We start from the raw sequence: 20,301 nt of genomic DNA on the forward strand, positions 1-20,301 counted from the left end.
CATTTATTTACTGTGAGATTACTAGTGTAATTAATAAAATAAGTACAGATTAAAGAAGAAATGTCATATCCATAACATATCCCCCCCAATCTGGACTTATCCTATCAAGAGATGGCTTCCTGATCAAAGGTTTGATGCTAATTGATTATACCCCTTGAAATAGGAATTAAACTCCTTTACTTCATTGCTAAGTCTTAAGGTCGGAGCCATGGGCGCTTAAGGCTTAGTCACCCGCTCTGAGTCTACAGCTGGTGCAAGGTATTTACTTGTTGTAATTATTACAAGGTCAAATCCGAGGCTTTTGACTTAGTTAAAAGTGCTATCGATATCTATCGGATCGTGGCTATCGATCGGTACTAAGTGTGGTGGGACGTTCACACGGATAAGGGTTGAATTCTTAGCGACGATTATTTAGACGAGTCAAAAACAATCGGATTCGCGAGTAGAGTATTAATGGTCGCAGAATACAGGAAAGAGGTGCTAAAAGCACGGATTGGAAGTTACAAGGCTGAAGGAGACACTGACTACTAGTTAGAGGCTACAGGACGAGTTTGAATGACATGGTTAGCGTTGATTTCGATTCCTCCGCCAATGTCGAAGTCCATATCCCCTTCGGTCCTTAAGTCGCGGGCGCGAACCTCGTGCCAATGGTCTTCCCATGAAAACGGAGGCGTGTGCTGCTGCGGTACGGAGGGCCACTCAGGAGGTCCCAGGTCGGCGACGGGCTGAGGTTCTCCTGGCCATTCCCAAACAGATTCGACGAAGTCGGCGCTGAAGGACGGGGGTGCGGGATCGGCGTCCTGTACAACGGCCACTTGCGCAAGTTGCTCGGTAAGAGCGTTGACGTCGAGCTTGTAGTTGCTGCTGTTGGGGGGTGCAGGGTACTCGCCTGCATTGCTTGCGGCGTGCAGGGGCTCAAACTCCGGCGCAGTGAATGAATCGCTGTATTGCTGTCCCAGCCAGTGGATTCCGTGGGACTCGGGGATGACAGGAGGCTTGAGTCCCCAAGCGGCGTAGTCGAAGATTTGTTCCGCAAATTCTTCCAATGCAGGCGGTGGAGAAACTTCAGTGGGCGGCGTAAGCGGGCCCAAGGACTCGTCGTCGGCGTCGTAGCCATTGATAGGGAATCCTGTGACACATATCCTTGTATATTTAGTGCACATTATTAATTCTATGCCAAATTCTGCTTACCCGCATCTGATAAATCGTCTTCAGAGCTATCAATGACAGGGTGCCCGTGTAGACGACACCAGAAGCGGTGTGCTGATACGCAAGCAGGGGAACCACAAATGTACCCAACATGAGCCAGGTTGCTGTAATGGTTCTGCTTGGTAGCATTAATAATGATGGAAAGCGCATTGAGACAGATGACATAGAAATTGTTGTGGTGGACTTGGCACTGTAATTCATGGAAGGTGTCAAAAGGGAAGTGGTAGAGATCGCGAGTGAAGCAGATAGGACAAGGGATGTATGGGAAGTTGATCTCTTCTAGCTTAGAGGCATAATCATAATTGCCCCAAGGATCATGGCGGTTCCATCCTGTGGGTTGAACAGCATCCCCAAAGACCTGGAGAGCATGGTAGTAGGCCCCATGGAGAGCATGGGCAAGGTCAACACCTAGGAACCACTGGGGAGGGTGATCATCAGCCATGAGGAACACCTCAACATCTGGCATAGCATGAATGCGCCGCTCCAGAGGGTCAGGATGGTTTTCTGAGTAGGGTGAAGGGTGATCATTGTGGCGGTTAGCATAAATGTAGTATAAGTCGCGGACATGATTAGCCTCAATAATACCTGTCTCAGGGGAGAGAGGCACATCATTGCGATAGGTGGTGAAGATGGGGAAGCAGTAGAAGCTTTGAGCAAAAGACATATTGATAGAGTACTGAGTAGACGTATTCAGTGTGAGTGGGATGGCAATGGAGAGAGTTGAGTGATAGCATTTATACAAAATCCATCCTCCATAAGATAGGTTTGACTTAGAGATTTGAGCGTTGAGTATGTTGTTATTTCCTATCTTGGAGGATATGACCGGTTTAGTTACACCTGTGGTACATGGAAGAAGCCATGTGGAGCTTAGAACTCCTTCTTCTTCTTGTGATTGGGATGGATAGTGGAGCCAGAGGTTTGCTTCCATTCTTGGATTACTTCTGGAGCATTCCTTAATTCTTTTTCTGTCCTCCATCTATCATGTTCTGAGCTGTACCCAAGCCAACGGATTTTGTACTGCCTAATCCTCTTGTTGCCTTTCTTGATTGTTCTTTCTTCTACTATCTTTTCCACCTCATATTCAGGCATTTGTTGGAAGTCCCCTCTAGGTATATTCTGAGTGGGTTGGCTTCCAAACTCTGGGGGTGATGCCTTGTAAGATTCCAAGTGGGCTATGTTAATGATTGGGTGTATGCAATAGCTAGCAGGTAATCTTATCCTATATGCTACTGGTGATATGCTTTCCATAACTTCAAATGGTCCTTCATAACGCATATTTAGCTTATTCCCTTTCCCTGACTGATGTTTGAGTAAGTTTAAGGAATGGGGATTGATTAAGACTAAATCTCCTGGCTCAAAGGTAACATGTGTCTTGTCAGAATTATAGTATTTCTGTTGATAATTCTGAGCTACTTTGAGAGCGTCCTTAGCTAATGATTGTGCTAATTCCATGGATTCCTTGAATTCTTCAGCTGTTTGACTTTCTTGGGCTGGTCTTGGAATGTTCTCAGAAGTGAGAGCCAGTAAGTCGGCTGATGTTAGAGGCTGGAATCCGCAGAGTAGAAAGGCTGGTGTCTGTTGTGTGGATGTATGCACACCTGTGTTGTATGAGTGCGCAAATCCTGGTAGAAGCTTACTCCAATTGTCCTTAGCTGGGTTAGTGAATACTCTAATTGCTACTTCTGTAGTTTGATTAAGTATCTCTGTTTGTCCATCACTCTGAGGATGATGTGCAGTGGTGAGTGCTCGCCGAATTCCTAACATACTAACTAAGTGACCCCAAAAGGCTCCTGTCCATCTAGCGTCTCTATCAGTGATTACTTGCCGAGGTAAACCATAGTGACACCATATGTGATCATGGAACAGTTGCGCTGTTTGTACTTCATCTATCTGAGTAGTACAGGGGATGAAATGTCCATACTTAGTTAGTTTGTCCACAATAACTAGGATAGCGTTGTAGTTGTTACTTGGTGGAAGATCCATGATGAAGTCCATTGATACTACTTCAAAGGGTTGCTGTGGAATAGGTAAAGGTTGAAGGAATCCTCTGGGTCCATGCCGTCGATGTCCTGCTTTCTGACAGATATCACAAGTGTGTACATACTTCTGAATGCTTCTAGCCATCTTAGGCCAATAGTAAACAGAAGCAATTCGATGATATGTCTTAGCATAACCGGCATGTGCTCCTTGATTAAGGTTATCATGATTTTCCTTCAAAATATCTACTTGTAGATCCCTAGGTACACATAGCCAATACTTTTCCTGGGAATCTATAAAGTAGATCAATCCATTATCTCCTATCTGGTATTGATGGAAGGGTGGATTGAGTGGATTGTGGTGCGACTTGAACTCTTCCATCACTTGCTTGAAATGGGAGTCCTTCTTGTATGCTTCTATGAACCTTGTGATTTCTTCTGAGTTTATTGATATTTCCACAGAGTATGAGGTAGTTGTTTGATAAGGTATAGCTTCTGCCGGTGTGGGTATCCACTTCTTGATGGGCTTCTGACTATTTCCAATTTTGTAACTCTGGGTGAATGCGCTTGCAACTCTAAGAAGTTTCTCTTCAAAACGTTCATTTATCTCCTTGTAGAGGTTTCTTAATGGGTCTTCCTCCATATTGAGCTTGAGTGGAGTCGATTGATCTGCCAGAGGGCTGGTATGATATGGGGTTCTCCTCCTAAGTCTTGAGATAGGATCTGCATTGTCATGTACTCTTCCTGCGCGGTGCACAATCTGCATTCCTGGGTAGGCTGAGAATACTAGGCCCCATGTCATGAGTCTTCTGTTGACATTATTGTAAGTCTTGCTCCAAGTGAGAGCGGCGTGATCTGTGATAGCAACAAATTCAGCTCCTTCCAAGTATACCTGAAATTTCACAAGTGCTTCTTTGAGGGCTAATGCTTCGCGCTCTGTTGGGGAGTAGTTTCTTTCTGCTTCTTTTAGAATCCTTGACCAATAAGCAATGACTCGCTCTACTTGTACAGTTGTTTCTTCAAAGTCTTGCTTATCCCATGTATCCCCCCAGTCACGTCGTCTCTCTGCTTGGAAGCAGGAATTGTCATTCTGGGAACTGGGTTTCCTTTATCATATTCCCCCCTTAAGTACTTGTATGCCTTTGTCCCTTTTAAGTCTTTTATCTTGATTGATTGGACTTGCTGTAATATTCCTCCAAGGCCATAGTCGCATGCATCTGTATATAATCTGTAAGGTTTTCCAATAATAGGATAAGCCATTACTGGAGCAGATGCTAGGGCCTCTTTAGCAAGTTCAAATGCTTGTTGTTCTTTTTCCTCCCAAGACCAAGCTGTTCCTTTCTTGAGAAGCTTGAACAAAGGCGCTACAATCCATGAGTAGAAGGGAATATAGCTAGAGAAATAAGTCATCATCCCTAGGAAAGTCTGTAAAGTAGGAACATTTTTAGGGGGTTCCAACTCTAAGATAGCATCAACTTTTTCCTTGTGGGTTGATAGACCTAATCTTGATACCTTCTGTCCTAGCAATAGTAGTGATTGGTATCCAATGTGACATTTCTTTGGAGATAGGGTGATTTCAGCTTCTTCAATAGCTCCTAAGACTTGATCTAAGTGATTGCAATGGTCTTCAAACTCAACACTATAGATCACTATGTCATCAATGTATACTAGGGCAAATTGCCATAGAAATCTTGAAAGTATCCTATTCATGACACGCTGGAACTCTGCTGGTCCATTCCTATATCCAAAGAGTAGTTTGGTAGGTTGCCAATGGCCGTTGTGACATCTGAAAGCAAGTTTCTCTCTGTCTTCTTCCTTAATGGTTAGCTGAGTGAAACCAGCTAGCGCATCTAAGGTAGTAAGCCATTGAGCTCCTTCCAAGGCATGCAAGATGTCAGTTTGTTTTGGTAAGGGATACTCATCTGGTACAGCTACTTCATTGAGACGTCTATAATCCACACATAATCTGGGTTTACTGTTGCGATAGACTACTATGACAGGAAATCCCCAAGCACTCTTGGATGGCTCAATGACTCCAAGTTTAAGCCATTCCTCAATCTGCTTGTCAATGACTTCTCTTTTAGCTGGAGAAGCATGGTAAGGGGTTAGAGATATTTCTTTAGTTCCTGGCCTTAGTCTAATTTCCAGTTGAGTGTTATGAGTACCAAGTCTACCATCTAATCCAAAGGCTAACTCATGCTTGCGCAAAACCTTTTCTAGTTTAGCCCTTTGATTGGGGGTGAGATGTTCTGAGAAATTAACTTCTTGAAGAAATCTATCTGAAGGGACAGGTTCTGGGTCAGGTACTTCAGCAGTCTTAGGTCCTCCTTCAGGCGACTTCATTAATTCCTCTTCTTGCACAGTAGGCTTTTCTTCAGCTTTCCTCTGCACCATGGCTTGTACTAAGGTAGCATACTTGATAATGCTGTCTTTTTCTTCCTTAGTAATGTCCTTTTCCTTTGCAAGGTATTCGTTGGGATCATGCATATATCCAAGAATCTCTCCTCCTTGCAATCTTAAAGGATGTTCTGATAGGTTAGAAACCTGAATCTTGGGATTGTTCCTATCTATCAGGCAGTCTGTTATTGCAAACAGATGTTCTTCTTGTCGATGGGAATTGAAAGATCTGTCCATAAAACCAGAGGCTTGACCTTCCTTCCATATTGTCTTGACTTTGATGAGCTTGATGGTATGCGCTGGAATAGTAACTGTCTCATAGACTTTTACTTTGACAGTATTGGGAGGTAACTTCCTATGTTGGAGTCGCTTTTTGTAGGCTTTCTTAGAGATCTTGATTTTCTCAGAATTCTTGATGAATCCTTGTGCAACTTCAACCATAAAGGTATTACCTTGTTGGTCAATTCTTGGGCTGGAATCTGATTCTTCCACAGGAATAGAACGTCCTGTATCCCCAAAAACTATCCTTGTTCCATCTCCATTCCTAACTAATGACAGTTGATACTGAGATGCAAAGTCTGTTCCTAAGATAAAGGGTGTGTTCATGTTAGGAACTATGTAGGCTTCTACAATCATTTTAACTAATCCTTGTTCAGTATCAAAGATGATAGGAAGGGAAATATACTGTGATAAGCTACTATTCCCAGTAACTTGAATTAACTTGAGTTTTTGTCCAATGCGCACTCTAGGTGATGGATCTAGAGTTTTAAGTATTGACTCATTAATGAGAGTGATCTCTGATCCTGAGTCAAAGGTGATGCGCTTCTTAGGTCCATTATTTGTCTGAAGCCAACCTTTGATGATGGTGGCTTTGGATCCAAAGAAAGCAGTTCCTGGTGGTCTTGACATTAATCGCTTGAGAGTGATTTCTTCTCCAATTTTGGCAATAGTTGTATGACTACTGGCCAATTTCAGTTTCTTATTAAGGCTCTTCCTAGTGGGGAGCTTGGGTTGTACATATCCAGAAAATACAGATGAATCAGATTCCTTACTGCCCTGGTCAGCAGAGTTAGTACCCTGGCTGACAGTGGTCCCCTCCAGACCATGCTGTTCCTCCTGGGATCCAGAGCTGGGCTTAGCGCTGGAGGTAGAGACAGCTAATGACTGAAGGGGCTTATGAAAATCCTGCTCTTCCTCAGAAACAGACTCTTCTCCTTCAGTGTCATATTCTGTTTCATCAAGGTAGGCTTCATCACAGAGATCTTCATAAGCTTCCTGTGCTTCCCATTCATCATCATCTGCTTGTGCCATATGTGATCGCACAAATCTGGAGTTCTTCTTGGCATGCTTACAGTCTCTATCCCAGTGCATCATACTTCCACAGTGTCTACAAGGTCTAGCTTTCTTGTCTTTAGGAGTTTTACCTTTAGATACTGTAGAGTCATCCTTAGGGTATTTTGGTGGAGGATTATTTTGATGCCATCCTACTGGTTTGGATCCTGCTAAGTGTGAGCGCGCACTTGGCCTAGAGTGCCTGTTTCCTTCTAGTCTCTTGAGAGTAGATTGCATCTGGTGTAGTTGACGCTGTATGTCAGAGTTATGAGAAGAATCTTTTCCCAAAAGGTCCTCCTCATGCCATGCAATCTTATCAAGGAAGTCTTCCCAAGTGACTATTCTTGAGGTGTCTATATGCGTGGTCCAGGACTTAGGAGCACCATTCATGATTTCAAAGATTAATTCAGAGTCAGTCCAGTCACTGACAATAGTGAGAGCTTCCATCTTCCTGATGACATAGTCTTCTGGAGTCTCTTCTGAGTGATCTTTATCCCTGAACCTGATGCGCATGGCTTCATTCTTGCTTCTGTTCAGGAAGGTCCTATTCATGAAGTGGATGGTGATAGCTTGCCTAAGTGCTGGCCAATCTTCAGTTATAATTCGCCTATAGTCCTTATCTAATGCATTGAACCATCTAAGAGCTCTTCCTGTGAACCTGAGAGGAATCTGCTGTCCCAGCTGAATTCTAGTGTAGCTACTATACTCAGCTATGTTGTTGATGGATGTCATCCAGCGCGACAGCTTCTTAGTGTCTCCATCCCACTCTGGGATTATGTCAGGTTTCAGCTTAGTATCAAAATGTACAGGAGCTGGATTGAAAGGTCTAGCTCTAGCTGCATTTGCTTGAGCATATGGTTCATTTCCTGGATCTTCTGGGTCGTTGGGAGGTCCTCCTCCATTCCTTCTAGGTGGGTTGTTCCTTCTTCTACCAGAGTTATCAAAATCTCCCTCATTGCTATCATATGGTGGGTCATTTCCTCCTCCTCCTTCAGCTAAGGGAGCTAGTCTATCTCTAAGTTGATCCCTAGGAGGTGGATCATTAAACAGCTCACTAAACCTTCTAGAGGAGACCATACGTCCTACAATATGAGGAGGTAACCTAGTCCTGTCAATGGGTGGTGCTGGAGGTACTTGAAGTTGTGGGACAGGTGCTAGTAGAGGGGCTAAGAAGTTTCCTCTCCTACTCATATTGGCTTCTTCTCTAGTAGCTGGGGCTGGCTGCTCCTGTAAGTAAGGTAAATTGGTATGGATACTTAGAGGAGTTCTTCTTGATTCAGGAGAGGAGGTAGGTCTCCTGTGGGCACTTTCAGCTAGTCTAGAGGAGCGCTCTTCTGGGATTGTAGATACTCTGGTAAAGGATTCAGCTGGTATAGCTGGTCTTCCTGAGGATCGCCGATTTGCTCCCAAGGAAGATCTGCGATTAATAAAGTTAGCATGTGGAGGTGGATCTCTAAGAGGAATACTTGGGCCTGCAAGGCTAACTCTTCTAGCAGCGTTGCTTAAAGGTGGATTATAAGGTATATTCCTAACATTATCCTCTTCTACTTGGCTTCTAATCCTGGGAGTAGACTGTGCTACTGGGATTTGCATGGTATGAGTAGCAGCACTTGAGACAGAAGTAATAGAATCAGCAGGAGTAGCTGGGGCTATTAGTTCTGGGGCTACTTGGTCTCTTCCAGTTGATGATTCAGAAGAACTTAAGCCATCTATACTTCCATCTGAAAGATTGTTGATGTAGTCTTCAAGGGCTTGTATATTGAAAGGAGGTATAGCTGAGGGTTGTGCAATAGGAACACTAGCATTACCTCTAGGTGATGATGGTAAGGTTTCTTCTGAACTAGTGGAAGGGACTACAGTGGGTCTAGGAGTAGGTGGTCTAGGTCCTAGAGATTTAGTGGCTTCTCTCCTAAGTCTCTCAGTCCTTTCTAAAGTAGGTGGGACTTGTAATGTTACATGGGGTGACTCCTCTGGTATTCTTCCTAAGGGTATAGATCTAGAGGAAGAAGTAGCAATAGAGCTAGGAGGAGGTGGTAAAGGTTCTGAGGGAATAAGTGAGGTTCCATTATCAGGTCCTAAATACCTAGGTTGCATAGTAACAGTAAGAGAGGCTTTGGATGAATGAAGACTACTAGGAGGTTGTCCTGGAGGAGTGCTACTGGAGGTGTGCAGGGTTACAGTTGGAGGAGAAACTTGAGGTTCTGGAAGTAAAGGACTAGCAATAGTAACTTGACTTGTGGGCTTGATAAGACTCCTTAGTAAGTTTTCTTGAGCCGCCTCCTGTGGAGTGACAGAAGAGGCTCTAGAACTTTTGGGCACTAACAGGGTCATATCTTGCTTAAGTTGTAGAGTCCTATCCCTAAGGTGTTCTTGTCCAGGTTCTACCTCACTGAGATGTCCTGCAGAGATGACGGGGGAAGGTGGTCCAGTCTGAAGTTGTCTACCAAGGATCTCATATAGCTTCTGAATGAAACGCTCCATCTGATCCCTATAAGTGACAGCAGCTACCTCAAAGGAATGAGAGGTGAATAAACAGTCATGTTCTGGCCATTCAGGAATGGGCAATAGCTCCTCCATGTCATAGACGCTAAGAACAGTTCTCTTGATTAGTTTATTCAGATCTATGTGTAACTTACCATATTCAGGCCAATGGTTGATTTCTTGAGCAGGAACCAACTTGGTAGTGATGCGACATGTAGGTCTAAAGGTTACTACAGTATCTAGTAGTTTGAAGTAGTGAGAAGCCCATTGCTCACAAGAAGGTGAGGGGTAGCGATTCTCATGGGCTGGAGGTATCTCCACATGATAGAATACTCTTCCTAGCTGCCTGTAGACTTTCCTAAAGCTATTAGCTTGAGGGTTCTTCCTGCACCAAGAGGTCATTTGGGTACAGTCAGGCTGATAGTTGAATTCTCCTGGAGACTCTTCATTTAAAGGGTATAAGGTAGTGGAAGGAGAATAGGGTAGGTACTTCTGGATTGCTGGGTCATTAGTAAAAGACCTATCATTAGGATCCAGTAAGGCAGCTTGAGTTTCCCTATGCTTAGATATGTGGGCTTCAGAAGTTTTTCCTTTAGATCTCTTAAGCTCATGAGAGTTCATAGGCTCAGAGGGCTGAGGTTTACTAGAGGAAGGTTCCAACATCTCTATATCAGGGAGTCCAAATACAGGTATCATCCTCTGGAAGGTAGCTGAGCTAGCCTTATGACCAAAAGGTGAAGGTTTCCTTATAGAAGAACTTGGCTTAGCTAGCTTGTTAGCTTCCTGATTAGCTTCATATTCCAAAGGAGACAATCTTGGAGAGTGTCTGGATGATGACTTATGAGAGTGAGGAGATATCCTTCTTGAGCTACTAGGTCCTGCTTGAGGGTCTTCCAAGGCTGGCATGGAAGCATGTGGCTTGATGGGTGATTCATAGGGTTGGATAGGTTGGGGAATCACTAGTTCCTCAGGAGAGGATTGCTCAATAGGGTACCTAGTAGGTCCAAAAGGGTTGTTGGGACTATCTGTAGGTATGCTGTCTCTAGGAAGCACAGAGCTTCTAGGGGTACTATGTCTAGGCATACCTTCTCTTGAAAGTCTTGTGTCCCAAGGGGTCCTATTAGAGGATGCAGGTCTACTTGATCTTCTAGACATAAAAGAATGTTAGTAGAGTACCACAATTAGAATGTGTATACAAAGTGTGAAAGCTTGTACAAAAGATTACAGGTAAGAATTAAAGATAACCAACACTATGCCCTGCGGTGGTCACCAATGTTAAGAGTCGTGTAAGTACAGGAGTAAGAAAGAATTACTATATACAAAATGTATATGAGAATAACTAAGAACTAGTATTAAGAATCAGAATATATGCACAGAATATATGCACAATATAGGCTAGGTTATCAGGAATAACAACTCCTAACAAATAGTCTAGCAACTATGAAGTGCAGGTGGTTGGTTATGTATAGTACCTTAGACTAATGTTACTTAAGCCTAAGTGACTAAGGGTATGTATACTTAAGGTCTCTAGGATAGTACCTTAAGTAAGAGGGTTACCTGACTAATGTACAGGATTTATAGGATTTGCCTAATAAGTATAGGACTTATATATGCTTAAGTAAGACTTAAGACTTATGGGGTTTACCTAAAATATATCTAGGATTTATGAGATATTGTAGATAAAGCTATCTACAATATAAGGGGTATGGTGGATTGAAACACTATCACTCAATCACAACAATCCTTACAGTATTGTCGCACTATACTCAATGTTGAACTCAACAACTGTGACAGTCAAGGGGCACAGGGTCGCAGTAAGTACACTAATAGGTTACCCTGTGTCTGTTGGGACTGGCCTATGGTCTTAGTGCGCCGAATAACCTCCTATGCTATTTACAGTGAGTCAATCACTAAAGTAAATGCGCAGATAAGCTGTTAAAGGCTTGTGTGTATATGTCAATATATAAGAGTAAAAGTAGGATGCATTAGAAGCGTCTTCACAGGGTCCTTTTATACCCTGAGAAGGCGCACAAACAAGTATATACATGATTGATACCAAGAGGGGGTACAGGAGGTACATGTGGCAACTGAAACACTTGAGGGAGCCGATACCTTGGTACATAGTAAACAAACAACAGATCCTAATATTTGCCCCAAGGCAATGTTTGCCCCAAGGCAGTATTTACCTGTGTGGGTCCTTAGATGTCCCAAGGCTAAGTGTTTCATCCTTGGAGTAAACAGTCCCAAAGGTAGGATACCTCTGCATTGGGTACTTACAGTAAATGGGGCATAACTCTACCAAATGTTGTCCGTTTTGGGAGTTTGACCCAGCGTTCTGGAGCGCGCAAACATGCGCACCTAAGCGCAAGCGATTCGGCAGTGTGGGATGCCCGGGTGATGGAGAAAAGGCGCATTTAGTGCGTCGGCGCTTAAGGGCTGATTAAGCGCCGGAGCACTTGCCTATGCGACAGGGGGGACCCTGAATATTTCTGTGTGTAGCCACAAGATAGAATCTTGAATAATAAATACTACAAACAAGAGAAATATTACTTGTTACTGTTTATCTACTCAGCTGAATTTATATATATTTAAATGAGTGAGAAAACAGCATATATGCAAAAGGCATTGCATATTAAGGGTATTCCTGGGGTTTGTAGGTTTTGTAAAGGTCACTATTGGATAGAGGGACCTTGAAAACCTTAGTTCGCATCTTTATCTCATTTATTTACTGTGAGATTACTAGTGTAATTAATAAAATAAGTACAGATTAAAGAAGAAATGTCATATCCATAACAGGTTGCCAGTCAGAACAATATCGGACAGGGGAACTACGTTCACCGGAAAATTCCTAAGGGCACTCTACCAACGCCTCGGAGTGAAACCATCCTTCTCATCAGCGTACCACCCGGAGTCAGACGGGCAAACAGAAAGGGTGAACCAGTTCATCGAGTTTTACCTAAGATCGTACGTTGCAGCGGACCACTCAGATTGGGCTTCCTGGCTACCACTAGCGGAATATGCCTACAACAACGCCAAGCACTCCGCCACGGGAAAGACACCCTTTGAGTTAGTTTTTGGGCGAAACCCCGTCATGAACCCGTCCAACATTCCAGCAAACGTTCCAGAAGCCGACCAAGTGGCAGATACCCTGGCAAAAGAATGGAAGGAAGCGGAGGCAGCCCTGAGGATGAGTAAGGAAAAGATGTCTGGGAACAAAGGGACGATACCAGTATACTCAATTGGAGAAAAAGTCTGGTTGGATGGAAAGAACGTAGAACTTAGGACGAATTCCAACAAATTAGACCCCAAGCGACTAGGACCCTTTGAGGTATTAGAGAAGGTATCCAGTCACGCGTACCGCCTCAAACTACCAGAGACCCTCAAAATCCATGACGTATTTTATGTGGGATTGTTATCCAAGGCTCACGAATCCCCCAGTCAGCCATTCCCAGATAGACCGCCCCCGGAGACAATAGAAGGGGAGGAGGAATACGAGGTGGAACAAATCATTGACTCCAGGAGACAACGAGGAAAATGGTTTTACCTAATCAAATGGAAGGGTTATGGCCCCAAAGACAATTCCTGGGAACCGGAAGAACTCCTAGAAAACAGCCAAGAGGAGATCCAACGCTTCAACAAGTCGCGACTGAAAAAGGCTCGTGACTCCGCCAAGAGCCTTTAAGGGGGGGGCAATGTTATAACCTCCTAACATATACCATCAGACTCGCACGATTTTTCTGATAATTTTAGTATTTTTTACGGACTTAATATCTTTTGTTTTTCGATCACGTGATCTCGGCGCTTATCATGCCGAGATGCCGCGCCGAGATGCCGTGCCAAGGGCGCTTAGGGCTAATCCACGCTTCTGCGCAGCCCGCAGCACGCTTCTCTTTTCACACGAACTCTTCTTTTCCCATACGCACTGACCATGTAAATATTGTACTCTTGTCTATATATACAGCAGGGAAATCGCTTGGAGACCCCAAGTTGATTTTACCTCGTCTCTTACTCATTAGAGGAGGATATCAGAAGCCAGCTAAGTAGCCGGCCTTAGTTATCCCAGAAGTTACCCCTTATATTCACTCACCACACCTCCCAGGCCTAAGGCCCCTTTGTCGACAGTAGTTAGTAGTAGAGCGCCTTAAGCGCTAAGTAGTATAGCCTTAGAGTAGATTACTTAAGCAGTGTCTGTAGTAGTTACGGCCTTAAGCGCCCACCACTAGCGAGTACCCACCTTACAGTGGTGTACGACAGTGAGTGTCCCATTTGTTTTGCCAATTGTACTTGAAAAGTCAGTGTCCTGTAAATTTTGTGCTCCCAAGCCATTTCCTGGACAATTCTTGTCAAACAAAAGTGCAAAAGGACTGAGAAGTAGGCCTAGTACCTATTTGCAGAATATTAGCACCCAAAACAAAGCCTGTGCTACTAAAACCAGCTAACTTCAAGAGTTCACATCCTCACCCCCTCTTGCCATGCTACTCTATAACAAGCAAATGAAATAACCCAAGATGCTACTGACACATACAGAGAGAGGTGATAAGTGTATGTGCCTGAATAAAACAGGATTTGAGGAATAAAAAAATGCATGAGAGGCAGAAAAGCACAGACTTGCTAGAAGCATCTTAAGTGCATCAGTCATAGCATATGGAAAAAGAAGTGCCAGAGGTCCTAAACATAGCAGAAGTGTGCATTATGTACCAGTGAGTATGTGTACAAGATCTCAAGCTTATAGCTCTAAAGCCTCAGGAGCAATGGACCATGCATGTTCACAGAGCCCACTTACCATAAAAAATAAGGGACATTGTGGGTATTTCTGAGTTGCATGGTCCATTGCTCCTGAGGCTTTAGAGCTATAAGCTTGAGATCTTGTACACATACTCACTGGTACATAATGCACACTTCTGCTATGTTTAGGACCTCTGGCACTTCTTTTTCCATATGCTATGACTGATGCACTTAAGATGCTTCTAGCAAGTCTGTGCTTTTCTGCCTCTCATGCATTTTTTATTCCTCAAATCCTGTTTTATTCAGGCACATACACTTATCACCTCTCTCTGTATGTGTCAGTAGCATCTTGGGTTATTTCATTTGCTTGTTATAGAGTAGCATGGCAAGAGGGGGTGAGGATGTGAACTCTTGAAGTTAGCTGGTTTTAGTAGCACAGGCTTTGTTTTGGGTGCTAATATTCTGCAAATAGGTACTAGGCCTACTTCTCAGTCCTTTTGCACTTTTTGTTTGACAAGAATTGTCCAGGAAATGGCTTGGGAGCACAAAATTTACAGGACACTGACTTTTCAAGTACAATTGGCAAAACAAATGGGACACTCACAATCACACATTGGTTCATATCTACAGCTGTACTTATCCAATCTCTCTCATATTTTGCACTTGGATGTATCATGTACATAGTAATACTTTTTATTAGTAGATGTATTCTACATATCTTAACCATTTTCAAGCAATGACTACTTTCCTGTATCACAGTCACATGTCCCATTTGATTTGTGGCCTAGTGTATATACAATGTACTACACGAATTCTCGTAGCTGTTGAGTTTTGCTTGTTGTTGCTGTGACCAAAGCCTGATTTCCCTATGTACCCAAATAGGTCTAACCAGAAACGCTCCAACCTTGCACCCCAGTGCCCCATAAGCCGACCCCCCTGTCTCATTGTGATGCGCACCGAAAATACCTCTGGCCACTTAGTTATCTTGATTTCCTGGTGCTCTATTCGGTTTGAAAAAGCTTAAAGTCACTTCCCAACGAAATCGTCTATTTCTCCAAAAGGATCACTTAACTCCAGAACTCTCCAGAGCGCTCCGGAGATCTCTAGAGATCTCTAGAGCAAACATCTCCAAACATCTCCAGCGTCCTCTGGAGCACCTCAGAGCTAAGTCGCCTTATTGGAAAACCCTGGGGAACTTCAGAGAAGATGGGGATTTAATTGAGAAGCTATAAGCAAGCTTATCATTACTTAAGTATGATGATGGAGATCAAAGGTATTACGATGGGTACAGTACAGAGGATACAGAAACTGATTACTACCAACGATCAGTTCACGACTTTGTTCACTCGTCACGCGTATTCGCTACAAAGAGGCTTCATCACCAGCACGGTGAAACCCGGAAGTGCGGATTTTTTTTTGAACATAAACTTGAAAATCCGCGCTTTATGCGGAGTGTCAGCAAATCTGACATATCATTTTAATTCGCTCTCCCAGTGTATCACCCCCTTGGGTTCTGTGGTGCGGGCCCTTGGCAAAATCCGGATGCGATGCGAATCTCTAGTACTTTTAGGGATTATCATAGCTCTTAGGCTCTCTGAGCTTTCTCGACTCCGCGCTTTAATTGTGACAGGTGAGCTGCAGCGCGGAGGCGCTCATCTGCTATGCTTTGACCGAAGAGCGGAGGTTGCTAGTCACGTGGCTTTCAATTCATCACCGGACACGGCTTCTATGGGGCTTACAACGCTCGCTTTCACCCTCACATCGACCCGCAATGCTCATGCGGCGAACCATCACAAACGCCCGAGCATTTACTCATATTCTGCCCGGATACGGAAAGATTCAGGCACATAATCACTGACATATCGCCTGAACGCTCCTGGGAGGAGATTTTCGGAACACTGCCGGGACTGGAGGCAGTATCTGAGTTCATACTCAAGTCGGGAATCGGGAAGTGTAGAGATCCGCCGGCAACCGCTCAACCTATGTAGGGCCTTACGCCTATGTCCACACGTCCTTACGACCGCTCCATACGCCCTTACGGCCGCCACACCCCCGTCCTTAAGACACACCACTTATCACGCCCTTATGGCCCCTGTAATAGGTCTTCATGGCCACGCCGTGCTTACTACCTCGCTTGTCGCCCCGCTTTGTTTTCCTTTTACTTCTCTTTCTCGTTCTGTTTCTCTTAGCATAGTTTGCCTCGGTTCTGTGAGCGGTTTGCCTTGTTTCGCATGTAGTTCGTTAAATATGAATAAAAAAAAATGCTAGTCACGTGGCCATCTCACATAACTCCGTCTTTACTAGGGACTAAAACGGATCGCGGTTAACCGGGTAAACCCGCGGTGGATCTTGCATTCCCAAACCGCGCCGGTTAGGCGGTCATCACGGTTAACTGACAATATCTACCCGCGATCTGCCACAGCCACGGTCATTAACCGGACTGTGGTGCGGGTCGCTGCGGGTTGGAGCGAGCGCTGCTCGGCGGAGATTTTTGCGTCGGTGCTTTGTTGAATCCGTAATGGCTCATGTAATCATCCTTATAAAATTGATTATATGTGCAGTATAAAATCTGGTGCCGCTGCGGCTTGTTTGTTAAGTCGATACATATCATATATCATGTATAATATCTTGTGAACTATCTCGGTTTCTCATTATATGTACTAATGCATCCTTCCACCCCATATTCAAGTACTCTATGCAAGCGTACCGTACCAGGCGGACCTGTTCGTCAGCGCATAAAGCGCCATAAGAGAATTAACGCAGCGTCCAATGCAGAGGCCCGGATGGCAACAGGTTCATGGCACAATACATCTCTTCTCCCGGGTGTTTTGTATACAACTCATATTTTAGAAAAGCTAGTTTGACCGTTTTAGTCCCTAGTCTTTACCACCTTGAGTAATGCACCGAGCACGACACTCATATATGACTCCGCATCTAGGTCCCGCCCACCATCCCTATCAACGACACAGATCACCGCTCATGGTTCTCTGCCACCCCAAGCCTTCGATCCGGACAGTTGGAGGCTGTGGATCGGAGCCTGCGGAGACCCACGAGCCTAGTCTTGCGCGAAGGATGCGACGGCTGAGTGACGCGGCCACGTGATCATTGGATGTTGGTCGTTGCCTACCACATCCCATAGCGCGTTCGGTCTATCGACGCGCCCTTTCTCTTTTTAAGTCCCACCCACCATCCCTGAGTCCACGCATATATGAATATGCATTGGTGTGTGTTGCTGTCGCTAGGGATGGCCCACCCGCCCGCGAGTGCTGGCTCGCGTCCGGGTGCCCCAGACCCCCCATCCGGTACATATGTGCGCTGGATCGCCCAGACCAAACTGGTACCTGGCGACAGATCATATCGTGCATGTCTCACGACCGCCAGAGCACCGGAGCGTAAGACACTGTCTTGCGTGGCCCGGCCGACACCCCCCGGCCGCCTTTGGCGGCCCCGGGCCGTACCACTCGTACCACGTCGAGAGCCATAAGACACTTGTAACCATGATCGCTTATATGTAAACACTCGAATTCACTTATATACACACATGAGCATATATCAAGACAAGGCCGAAAGTTAGGTTAAGTAATTCGCATTCAAAATGTTATAGATATACAATCATTTCAGCGGGAACAATAAGGCGAAGATTTCTCACTCTTGGATTAAAGTTTTCAAGTTTATAAAGATTAGCATTGTATGTCTGGGCAGCGACTGCTACTCACACGATTGAGTCAGTGAGCTTAGTATTTGGTCTACCGCCCTCGGGGGTGGAGTGAACACACAGATTTTAATTTTCCAAGAATAACAAAACCGAACCTTGATATGGGATACCAGCTGTGGGGTGAAAACTGAGCATATCACACATGGCAGTTCTTGCTGAACACCCTCAAAGCGTAATATGCATCGGCCAGGGGAAACCGAGCGCTCCGGATCCGGGTGTCACAAGGGTTAACTAACAGCAAGTTCCTGAGTTACCAGAATGCCAGGCACAAAAAGCACGGTCTCAGAATATCCTACTCGGCACTCGCGAGCTCCGGTCCATGGATTGAAGTGCTTGCTGGAGGGAAAGCAGGGACGTGATATTTGAATGATTAGTGTAACTTCCATAAACAGACAGGGTGTTGATGTACATAAGTGGTATTGCTCTCGTGTTAAGATAAGAGCTTGGTCACGGTGAATAGTTGTGCTTCAATTCATCGAGATCCGGATTGATTCGGAAACCGAACAATCGAACAATCGAACAATCGCTGGTGTTAGCTATTATCAATTTGAGCAAGTTCAGTAGCATATCTGAGCTTGCCCTATAAACGCAAACTAATTAATTATTAACGGGCGCTCATAAATAAAGGAAACGCTAGATCTATAGACGGTGGAGTAGGGGGCACACGGGGGTATGCTCCCCAGACGCATGTATATAGCACGTACTCGCATGCACAGAGACCCATCCCTTCCACCGCTACACATCCCCGTCTCCAATGGCTATGGTCTCTGAATTGATAGACTACTGTCAGAGAGTTTGGTGCCAACCACCAGAAATGGTGATTCGTGATTCTATTGTGCGTAAGCACTTAAGTATAGAATCACTGCTACTTAGTCAGGACATTGTAAGGAATGCACGATATTCGTATATTAACTCCATTATATGCGATCCCCTTACATAATCAAGTCGGCAACGCTCACCCGACTTACCACCTCGGCCCACTCTCGTTTCCGTATTGTTTGTATCTGATTTCTAACTATATACTCTCGTTTGGATTATTCCGCTTACTCATGTACGAACCCCGTTGACCTTATAAGGTCCCGGGGGGATTCTCTAAAAACTGTCTTTACTTTGGAACCACAACAATCGAGTGTTTTACGGATTGTCATTACCTCGGCGACACGGTCGCCATCGACGTTCGTATTTACAGTAGTGGACAATAAGTAAAACCTCACAGACATAGTACAAACCAAGACCCGTACAAAATATTAACCTATTCTCTGCCCGCTCGTTTGTGTTGGCTACAAGGCCCAGACCGGTGAGGTTTAGGGAGTTCCCGCTGTTGCGAAGTAGCGAGAGTAGACCGGGGTATTCGACCGCGAGACTGGCTCTTGGGCGAGCGTACCAAACCAGCTCTCACGACCTTGCGGGATGGTGAGCGGGGTAAAAGCGACATACAAGGGCGTGCCGCGGTACTCGGCGTGTGAGGCCGGATGGTGGAGGAGGTCGAGCGCAGTCAACACAGTCGGTAGTCATATGCCTCGTTTCATGCTCGGGCTAAGTCGCTGTTTTACTGCTGCGCGGTGCGCGGGGCTTCGTTGTAAAACGTCCATTCTTTTTCCAGTGTACTGTATAATGAGCCTCACGATTATGGAAAATTTGCGCTTTTGAGTTTCACTGTGAACTCCATCAATGTGTTCAGGAAAGCGTTAAATTAGACCCTATGATGCCAGAGGGGGAGTTCGAGGTAGAGACTCTTGTTGTTATCTTTGCCTCTTTCATGCTCCTTTTAGACATTTTTGGTAAATTATATGCTCCAATCCGTCTCTTCGGCTCTTTTTCGTTCTTTTTCCTTTGTAAAGAGAAAAGAGTTGCCACCTTCGTCCTGATACAATAACATGCGCATCCCCCTGACCATGACCACACGTTAGGCCCGGCGTGGAGCTACTTCTAAACACATTATTGATCAGCGTCAGTTCAAACTCAGTTTCTAGAAATCGAAACAATGGAGAGCATTGTTTACGGAGTCATGGAATATTCGCGGTCGCCTCAATAATATCGAGGAATGGATCCAGAGTTTAGGTTTTGGGCCTTGGCCCCATCCATGATACACGGTGACAACACCCGAAGGCTTGATCAATAGTCCCGAAAGTCCACGTTTACTTGGTGGACACCTTCACTTGCGATTGACCGCCTCATAGATCTTATTTCTGGCGTATTTATTATCCAAGAGTACTCTTGTCTCGTATATTTACCAACGTGATTAACCCGGTAGACATCACACCTGATTCTACAAGCCTAAGTAGAACAGGGTCAAAGCTGGACTTTTATGGCAATCTTGTAAATCAACCCGAAGCTAGTAATGGTGCACTGATCAAGCGCCCTTGACTGCTGATTCAGGAGATTTGAGTCAAATCTACTAAAGCCCTGTAGTCAACACGCAGACTGAGGGCGAAATTCAAGTTCCGCTTACGAGCTTTATGAGTA

At 44.8% G+C, this 20,301-nt stretch overlaps 3 protein-coding genes across 3 annotated transcripts; 1 reads left to right on the forward strand and 2 right to left on the reverse strand.

The window, feature by feature from the left end:
* Positions 1–527: 527 nt before the first annotated feature.
* RhiXN_07174 (uncharacterized protein) lies at positions 528–1,873 on the reverse strand (the record flags this gene model as incomplete). The annotated part of the gene is made up of 2 exons (XM_043326990.1): positions 528–1,129; positions 1,192–1,873. 2 exons carry the CDS (start codon positions 1,871–1,873, stop codon positions 528–530), a joined length of 1,284 nt encoding a protein of 427 aa, XP_043185462.1.
* A 203-nt stretch (positions 1,874–2,076) lies between these two features.
* On the reverse strand, positions 2,077–10,478 carry RhiXN_07175 (Retrovirus-related Pol polyprotein from transposon; the record flags this gene model as incomplete). Its single annotated transcript, XM_043326991.1, has 2 exons — positions 2,077–4,159; positions 4,189–10,478. The coding sequence occupies 2 exons, from the start codon at positions 10,476–10,478 to the stop codon at positions 2,077–2,079; spliced, it is 8,373 nt and encodes a 2,790-aa protein (XP_043185463.1).
* Positions 10,479–10,667: 189 nt separating this feature from the next.
* Positions 10,668–13,077, forward strand: RhiXN_07176 (Retrotransposable element Tf2 protein; the record flags this gene model as incomplete). Its single annotated transcript, XM_043326992.1, has 2 exons — positions 10,668–10,681; positions 12,192–13,077. The coding sequence occupies 2 exons, from the start codon at positions 10,668–10,670 to the stop codon at positions 13,075–13,077; spliced, it is 900 nt and encodes a 299-aa protein (XP_043185464.1).
* Between the last annotated feature and the right edge of the window lie 7,224 nt (positions 13,078–20,301).

Source organism: Rhizoctonia solani, chromosome 13, assembly GCF_016906535.1.
Source record: "Rhizoctonia solani chromosome 13, complete sequence".
Taxonomy (NCBI): Eukaryota; Fungi; Basidiomycota; class Agaricomycetes; order Cantharellales; family Ceratobasidiaceae; genus Rhizoctonia; species Rhizoctonia solani.